This window comes from Octodon degus, unplaced genomic scaffold (assembly GCF_000260255.1).
Source record: "Octodon degus isolate 3935 unplaced genomic scaffold, OctDeg1.0 scaffold00098, whole genome shotgun sequence".
NCBI classification, from domain to species: domain Eukaryota; kingdom Metazoa; phylum Chordata; class Mammalia; order Rodentia; family Octodontidae; genus Octodon; species Octodon degus.
This window is the reverse complement of record NW_004524674.1, coordinates 2,993,261-3,002,802: the sequence shown is the minus strand read 5'-3', so window position 1 is coordinate 3,002,802 and position 9,542 is coordinate 2,993,261. Positions and strand designations below refer to the sequence as shown.

Sequence of the window (9,542 nt, the reverse complement as noted above, 5' to 3'; positions counted from 1 at the left end):
ATCCTCCTGTTTTCAGCCTCCCAAACACTGGGATTACAAGTGCACACCAACACACCCAGTCTCAGTCACAGTCACAGTCTCAGTGTGCCCCAGGGGCACACTGGCATGTGGTGCCAGGGATCAAACCTAGGTCCCTGTGTCTACCTAAGCAGGTGTTTTGGTCTGCTGAGCTATCTGACTAGCCCTATTTGGAGTAAATTTTGATGTCCTCATTGGTGTCTACAGGGTTGTTGAACCTGGATCCAGGTCATCTCTCACCTATTATCTTCTTTAGCGCCATCCTCATTGGGCTGTTTCCTATATGGTAACCACCCTAAGGTCTGAGAACCTTGTCAGTCTGGAATAGTCATACCTGGTGTCTCATGGTTTGTTTTCTCGCAGCCACAGGTCTTAGCTCAGAAGTATGTGAGCATGGTGAAGTCATGCCTTGACATCCTCTGTTTTCAAAATTCTATGTCTATCCCTAGAGTCCATCCTCTTTCTTTGTTTTTTAATTTTTCTATCATCCATATCTGATAAGATGTATTTCACTGATTTCATCCTCTTCTCCATTTGAAATGTGAACTTCATTAGGAAGTTCTTCCTCCTTTGTTATAGTCCATATCCCTTTGCCTACAACTATGTATTTTGTAAGTGTTTTATAAGTGAATCAAGGAAACAGAATGGGAAAGTGGAAACAAGGGTCAGCTGGAAGCAGAGGATTAGTGATTGATTGTGATAGGAAAATGAAAGAGTTGCTAAGGTATGGACAGAGGCAGGGCATCCTCTAAGTTTTAGGACAGACCTAGAATTACAGAGTACATTGTTTAATCATTGCATGCTGTTTTAGAGTAAAACTACTTTTGCGTGGTTATTCACCCAAAAGGACTCATCATTGCAAGATGTGCTGTTGGGTTTCAGTGCTCCAATCCCAACCTCTCCAATGCTACTGAGAAAATGTGGTCATTGACCTCACTGAGGAGGCTGAAGATATCTGAGTGAAGGCAGTTGTAGCAGTGTGCTGTGTAAAATGTGGTCATTGACCTCACTGAGGAGGCTGAAGATATCTGAGTGAAGGCAGTTGGTGCAGTGTGCTGTGTAAATGATCAGGAATCAGCAAAGCATGGACTCAGATCTCAGCTCTTTCATGGCTACTTGATGATTATGGGCAGTTTCCTTATCTTTAAGTGTAATTTATTTGCTTGAACCATGGATCCTCTGAGCCTTCTGAAGGGAGTCAAAGAAAGGAGGTCATGAGTGTCTCATACTTGGGACAGTGCCTAGCAGGAGGTCAGTGTTTACGGCATGTTGCTGCTGTGGTACCAGAAACTCAATAACCCTGAGCCTGTGAGTTTACATGTTTTGCTCAGTCCTTTTCTATCCCCATCCCAGGTGATTCCAAGGATGTCCTTCTTTCTAGGCTTTCTAGCCTTTCTCTGATCTTTCTCCCCTTGTGAATCTCCTTTAACAATGGAGCATGCCAAATTTTAATTCTATATAAAGAAAAACTCCAGAATTTTTGGATTCTGGCATTTTCATGATAAATTGAAGAGTAAAATACAAAGATAATGAAATAAAACAGACATAGAATACTGTACAATTTTAGGTGTGTGTGTAATCTTAAAAGGCACAGGACATGGAAGCAGAGGGTACAGTTGGAATGGCATGACATACAAGTGATCCAATTCTCTCCACCTGATTCTTGCTCCTGTCACCACTGCTTCACTTGGTCAAACCCCCTGTTTTATCTATCCCTCTTTCAAGCCAATTCTACAAGGACTCTGGGCCTGTTATATGTTTGTTAGTATAGTTTCTTGATTGATATTAGTCTCCCTCTACCTACATGAGAAAATAATCTTGTCTTTGATTGTTCCCCATACCAGCCACAGCATGTGGCACTTTGCATGATCAGTGAGGCTGTGGATGAATAGCTTATGAATGAAGAGAACAAATACACATCCTAGACTGAGCTTCTATCTTCCATTTCCCACCCAGCCTGCTCCAAAGGAGAGCCCAGTGCAGACTTACCTCAGGATCTCCAGCTGGCAGTGAGGGTGACCCAGGGTTTCACAAAGACTCTGCACAGCAGACAGATTCAGTGGATTTCCACTTAGGTCCAGCTCCTTCAGGCTGCCAGTGACCTGGAGAATGGAGAAGAGAACCTTCCAAGTGGCATCGGTGGATGGTGTCCACATGGACCTGAGGGAGAAAGAGAAGTGAGCTGCATGTGCAGGATCTGAGGTAATAGGCCTGTGCCAGAGTGTGGTTCAGTCCCTTGCACACCAGGTTGCTATGTGTAGCAGCACATCCCAGGTCTGACCTGCACTTCATCCTGCACTTTTACCCTCCACCTGCGCTAGATTTCCCTTCTCTATGTGGTTGTTCATTGTATAGTCTGTGTCAGTGCATACTGCTGTGTCCATTGTATGTATGTGCTTCTTCCTCAGTGTGGGAGCTCCTCATCTTTGTCTTCTTTTTGTTCTGTAATGTCCATCATAGGGCTTGGCATAGTGAAGGGCCTTTTTAATTATACAGCCTTCTTCTCTTTGATGGAGACAGATCTGACTGTCTTTGGCACAGAATCCATAGTCTCAGAAGCCAGAAGCACAATCAAGAGATGCAGCTTAGGAAAGGACCCTAGTAAATGTGCTTGAGGATGATTCCATGTGGAACGCTGTCTATGATCATTATATTGCTGTGCATATTGGTTTGTGTGGCTCTCCATTGCTTCCAAAGGATACGAAATCCACAGAATTGGTCCACAGGTGAGAGGTGACAGTACATGAAATTTTAAAGATTTATTAAAAAAATTAAGTAGTATCTCTATGCTGTGTGTATCAATTACATCCACTGTTGGAAATTTGTATATGAACCCAATATATATTAATTATTTTTCCTTCTTTTTAGCTTCCCTTTCTCCAAGCCTCATTCTCTCCCCGTTTTGTAATATTTTCTCATTCTTTCTTCATCTTTTGTTTTCATGTCTCTTCTCCCTTCCCTCTTTCTTCTCTCTCCCTTGATCTGCTTTTCATCTGAGTATATCTCCCTCCCTCCCAATATTTATTCTTTATTTTGCTCTCTGTTTACCCTTAGGATTTCTTATTGAAAGAAACAAAGCAATATTTATACTTGTGTATCTGATTTATTTCAGTTAAGAATATGGTCTTGACATGCATCCAATTACTTAAAATGTCTCAAGTTTATCCTTCCTTATGGTAGAGTAGCAATGCTTTGTATATAAATACCACATTTTGTTAATCTGTTCATCTCTTGGTATGTGGATGTTTCTAAGATTTAGATACTATAAATTTGGCTATAAATATAGGGATGCATGTATCACTCGGTATGATAACTTTAACTCTTTCATGAAGATGCCTACAAGGGGAATAGTATTAGGATTTTGAGGAATCTCCATACTGTTTTCCATAGTGGTTGCTAGGCAGGCACCTATGCTGCTGAGTTACCACCCAGCCCTACACTTCACTCCCTTCCTTAGGTCATTATGGTAATTTGTTTACATGTGTGTCATTACTCGACTGTAATTATAGGATGGGTGTTCATCTATCCTCCTAGTATGGAGTTCCTTAGAGCAGGGCTTGTGTTGGATGTGTGTGTGTGTATGTGTGTGTGTGTGTGTGTGTGTGTGTGTGTGTGTTGTGATTTGTAGCATCTGGTTCAGAGGTCATTATTTTTTTCTGATCTTGGAATAGAACCCAGGTCCTTCCACATGCTAGGAGAGCCTTCTGCATCTGAGCCACATCTCCAATCCCAAGTCAGTGTCTAATGAATATTCTTGGAAAGAATTATGTAAAGAGGGAGCCAGACACACACGTATAGTGAGTGATTAATATTGTCATGTAGTCAGGGAGCACAGGCATGGAAAGTGAGTGTTGATGGGATTGGAGAGATGTTAGTTAAATCTACTTAAATTTGTCAGTTTTTTAGGGAAAATAGGGAGCTTCCTCTGAGACACATGTATTATGAGGTGATGGAGAAAAATCTCAGTGCCAATGTCATTGTCATTGTGGTTCTGAGGTAGTTGAATGCAAAAAGGTCTCAGAGAAAATGTATGATGTGATAGGAGGAGGCAGAGGGCTGCTTGATTGCTGGAGAGGGTGGAGGCTAAGAGGAGGCAAGCATGAAGGTGGCAGAGTGTCCAGCAGAGAAGCTTCATGCTTTTTACAGAGGTAGGAGGACAGGCACTAGAAGGCAGGGCTCTGTCACAAAGTCAGGCACGAGGGGCAACCAGGGTGACATAGAATAGCAGTCAGATTGCGCAGTGAAAGAAAAGAAAGGCTTACAGTATTTCTTCTTAAACCAGTGTTAGTGAACATGCTTCTCTACTGAGGGCATGTGGATTCATGGGGAGAACAGAGGAGCACAGTGCAGGGTGAGACAGGATACTCACACAACTATCCCGGGGCGCCTCTGTTCTCATTTCTGCAGTTCACTGTCATTCAGTTGAAGCCATGTCACATGACTGGAGAATCTAACACAGAAAGTGACCAGCAGGAGTTCCCTGTCTGTACGGACACACACCCTAGTTTCCTGGAAATTAGCCATTTCCTGTGTCATGAGTTCCTCATCCTGAGTCTCATACAAACAGTGGAGGAAGTTTAGAGAGTATTGTGACTTAAGTTGGGTCTCCTCCTTGATACACTGCAGCAGCTTCCACTTTCCCCCAGCTGGTAGTTGGCAGGAAAAAATCTTCTCTACCTCCTTGGTCCCCTGTTCACTTAAAAGGCCAAATAGGAAACACAAGATTCTTGAAAGGTCATGCCATGGATGTAATTTTAGCCAAATTCGTATCCATGTGAGCTCAAAATTATATTCATTCATAAGCTTTGAATTTTCCAACACAAAGATCACTGCAGCAAAGAACTCCTGGAAAACCTGGTGAGTGATGATCTTTCTCAGAGTACTACAGTGCTCTTGCAGAAAGCCTGTCTTCAGGTAACTCAAGATGGTGGCCTCTTCTAACCCATGCTCACTGAATTCATCTGCACTGAAAAAGGTGTTTCCTTGCCAGATGCCATCAGCAGCTTCAGAACACAGTTGCCTGACCTGAATCTCTTGAAGTGGAACTGGGAGAGCCTGGGAAAGGTAGTGGAGTAAGAGACCTGTGGTGGTCTGACAGGTCAGTGGGCCTACTTTTTCCTGCTCCATTTGCTGCTTCAAGCAAGTGCAGACCAGCCAGCATACCCAGGGCACAAGACATTGTGTCAAGAGAAATGGGTTTGGTTCAACCAAACTAAGTGCTATAATTGCTTGACCTTCATCTATGAAATAGTTCTTGAAATAGTCCTTCCTTCCAGACTCTGAGAAACCGAGAACTTCTACACAACAGGCCTGCCAAGAATAAGCGAATATTTCCAGAGATGTGGTCCGAGTTGTGATCAGAAAATAAGCCCTGAAAAGTAAGTCTGGCCCCAGTAGATGGCCCAATACTGGAGGTGCTGGATGTGAATATCTCCCCTGTGGAAGGTACTCAGAATTAAGATCCTCCGAGTTTGATATTGGCTGATCCACATTGTCCATGATGAAGAGCACCTGTTCTGGACAAGACAGGATATCCTTGATGGGAACTTCAGTGGATGCCCAGTCTGTTGCCATGAGCTCCTCCAGGCTGTTCACCTTGCACTGGTTCAGCTCTCTGCAGTTGAAATAGAAGACATACTGGAAGCGGTCCCTGTATAGCTGTCCTTCCTCTCAGGCTCCTCTCACTTGCCTGGCCAGTGTTGATTTCCCAGTCCCAGCAGCCCCATATAGTATGACTGTGTGAGGTTCTTCCTGGGTACCTGGGCCAGGCCCAAATAAGTCTTGAATCTCAATCAAATCTCCTTGATCTACTACTGAGTCATAAATCCAGCTCTCTCTGGCCAGGTATTTCTTATCTTTTATATGAGATGTATGTAGAAGTAGCAGCTGAGTGAATTTTTCATGAAAATAATTAGTTTTCCAGGACTGTGCTGGGCCTGACTTCTCATTTGTCTCAGGGATATAAATTGGTTCCATTCCTAAATAACAGAGAAATATGAAGTTACAAAATGGGAGGATTTGTTCATTCATTCATTCATTGAACAACTACACTAAATTTGGCTACCACTCCAAGTGACAGACAGTACATTGGGTGCAGACCTTGGTATGTTCTGTCCAGTGTAGTGGACAGGACATTAGTTTGGAATATGCAGCACTTCAACACACATTCCATGACCAAGTCCCATTCCGTGTATGATTTTCTTTTGTTTTCAAATTTATCAAGGCCTTACTAGATTTTCGGTAATTCTGTATGGAATAGGAATAAACAGACATCCTTGGAGTGATTAAGCCCAAGCTTTGCAGCAGGAGATCTACCAAACCTCTGCTTTCTCATTTGTACCTCAGAACTTGTGATTTGCTCCCTGTAGGAGGCCTTGTCTAGAGAACACAATTGAGTGTGGAGCAGAGGCTGCTGGTTCCTCACAGCATCCCCTCACTCACTGTCATTGCAGGTCTCTCAAACAGCATCCTTCTGTGAGCTCCTTTGGTTGTTGTTCTGAGTGACTGTGTGACCCAAAGGCATGATGGACCAGAAATACTGAGGCTATATTGTCTGGGAAGAACTATTGAGAACAGACTGGGGTCCTCTGAACAAAACTCGTCCAACTCTGAGGCATGTTATACATTGTGCCAAGACATTCTCAAGAGCATAAAACCCTGTTGTTGCTATGGGTTGGGGTTACATCATTTGTGTAAAGCTCATAATTAAATTTATTGCCAATGGTAGCAGTGTTAGGAGGCTGAGCATAAAGCAATGCATGTTTGGTCATGAGCGTTCACTCTTAATGAATGGATGGAGGGAATGATAAAATTATTGCAGACACTAGCACCAATTTATGTCCTTTGCAGATACCTGCTGTCCTTTTCTTTATTTTTTGCCATACATAGAGTGGCACAAATTCTTCATCAGAAATTAAGCAGTTGGACTCATCTGACTTTGCACTTCCTGCTCCCTAAAATATGAGGAAAATCAACCTGTTTTCTTTTAAAGTTATCTTTTCTCAATTATTCTGTCATAGTCATTTAAAATAGATTAAGATAGTATTGCATGTGTAAACTGTTCCTTAATGTAGTCTCATTAGGTTTCATTCTGTTCTGCCTCACTTCCCACCCTCTCTTAGAGCATCCAGTTTACTCCCTAGTAAACTGTGCACACTCATCTCCTATATGAGTTTGCTTCTGAGAGAACTTGACTTATGACAGATCAGAAGATCTGGTAAACTCTGAAGAGCTGAGGTTTCATGTCAGTTAGACTTCAAGTGGAACAATTGTAAAAATTCCTCTCCACATTTTTCTTCTTCAAATGTAGAATGCCTCTCATTTCTCCCTTTAGGTGAATTTGAGCCTAATGTAAGTGATCTCCTGGAGATGCTGAAGCCCAGATAGTCCTAGGTAATGGTGGAGGTACATTTAGAGTTCTCTTTCTCCTGTTATGCTTCTACAGGTATACTTGTGAGATCTAGGGGAATTTTGGGTTGGAGGTCAATGGACAGTTTTAGGCTTTAGGATACCGGGGATTCAGAGGGCCGTGCTTCATAAGACATAGCAATCTATATCTATGTTTGTTTTACTGTCTTTTTTGGGTACATTTCTGACAATGTGAACATTTTCTAAGACTATCAGGATACCTGCACAGGGTCACACATCTGGTCTCTTCTCAGTCCCTGACTGTCCGAGTTGACATAACAGAGCTTAGTTCTTGTATCACATGTTTGAGATATACTTTTCATGGATTTTTGGTCTAGTATACATTTAAATCCCCTTGAATGAAATTTACTTTTTTCTTATTTTCTGAATCAAATGAGGTAGCTGATAATTTCATTTATTTCTTAAGATATTGGTCTGAAATTCTAGGAGGGAGTACAGGGTGCATTAGGTAGGAAGATTTTGATGAACCACATGTGGTAGGGTGCACACTGCACTCTCCATTACATGTAACAGTGAAGTTACCCATGCCATCTGCAGGGAGGTGGTTCATACCTGTTGCCAGGTACAGGCCTCTTAGGCTCTGAGATGCTAGCCATGTAGGTGGAAGCAGAGGGGAATTACTCTGTGTTGTAGAGTAGGGAAAAACTGGCTCAGATCAGAGGCTGGCTAAGAAGGCTGCTGGAAAGGGCAGGGCAGGGGAGAAGAATGCTCATGGGGCCCTAAGAGGAAGGTATATGGGAAGAGGTGTGAGCAATAAAACTCATCTTGCTACATATCTAGTAGAACATTTACTAAAATTTTGTTCAAGCACATATGTCATGGACAGCTAATAAAAGGACCAATTCTATGATGGGGAGTGGCAGTGTATGAAGAATGCAGAGAAGGCAACAGGAAGACTCATATAAGCAAAATGGGATACAGAGTGTACAGTGACTTGTTCCATATTGTACATCAAGGGTTGATTTCAGAGAAAAGCCTGAAGGAGGTGGAATTACCATGAGTTCCTGGCTGGAGCAGAGAGGGCAGAGAAGGAAGGTGAAGGTGAAGGAGGGGAGGACTTTCAGAAAGTAGTGTCAGAGAGGAGAAAAAAATTCCTTCTGCTGCCATGGGAATGAGTTAGATTCCAGCCCAGGTTCAGCCTCTACGTGCTTGGTGAGCCTGCACAGGTGAACTTCTCTCTGTAGTTCTCAGCACTCAGAAAGGGTGGCCTCTTTGAAGGTGGTGTGAGAAGAGGAACAGGCAGGGGCTGGGCTAGGACTGCTCTCTTGGACTTGTTAACTGAGACAGGAGATCAAAATAAGAGAAATCAGGTGAGGGGATTATTTGTGGATGAGGACTAATTGCAGCCTTTTCATGCATTCTATCCTGAGAACAAAATCCTCTTTTGGAGTTCTGGACACCATTTACCTCAGGGATCAACACCATCCACCAAATTATGATCTGAGCTCTGTCACAGTAAGATGAGGCTTAGAAAACATGATCTTTACACATGTGAGACTGATTTATTTCACTTATGAGTAAGGACTCAAGTCCATTTTCCTATTAATGTCTCAAGTTTGTCCTTTATAGCTGAGCAGTATTCTACTGTATGAGATATCACATCTGTTTTTTCCATTCCTCAGTTGATGAGCATTTGGTTTGTTACCAAGCCCTCAGGGTAAACTATCAAAGGGCTAAGTGTAGTTCTTGTATACAACATACCATTTAGCATTGTTTTTGGTCAAATATGTCAGTCTGTGTCTTTTGATTGAGGACCTGAGGCCATTCATGTTGAAACATCATTAAAATGTATTGCTTTATCCATATAGTTGCATTATGTTCCTATTGCTGATTAATGTTTTCCTCTTTCTGCTTAACCTACTCATCCTACTTGATGTATTCATTCCATGAAACATTTTTGGCATAAAAAACCCCCATAAGATGAGGCTCAGTGCCAGACCCATATAGGTCTCAGTTTCTATATCTGTGAAATTGTGGACTGTTATGGTTTTTGTTTAGTTGTTCCCCCAAAGCCTCATGGAAGTTATGGGGCATGCATGGCTGGAGGAGCAACCAGTGACTTGACAGGTGGGGCCAGAGGACCAGGGCAGAGCCCA

At 42.6% G+C, this 9,542-nt stretch overlaps 1 protein-coding gene across 1 annotated transcript in view; it reads right to left on the bottom strand.

Annotated features, from left to right (window-relative positions):
- The window catches only part of LOC105743097 (NACHT, LRR and PYD domains-containing protein 1-like), a 25,661-nt gene that overhangs the window by 2,359 nt on the left and 13,760 nt on the right, over positions 1-9,542 (bottom strand). The window contains 2 exon segments of the mRNA XM_023723413.1: positions 2,008-2,178; positions 4,424-5,996. Of these exon segments, the coding sequence (XP_023579181.1) occupies positions 2,008-2,178; positions 4,424-5,996 (1,744 nt within the window).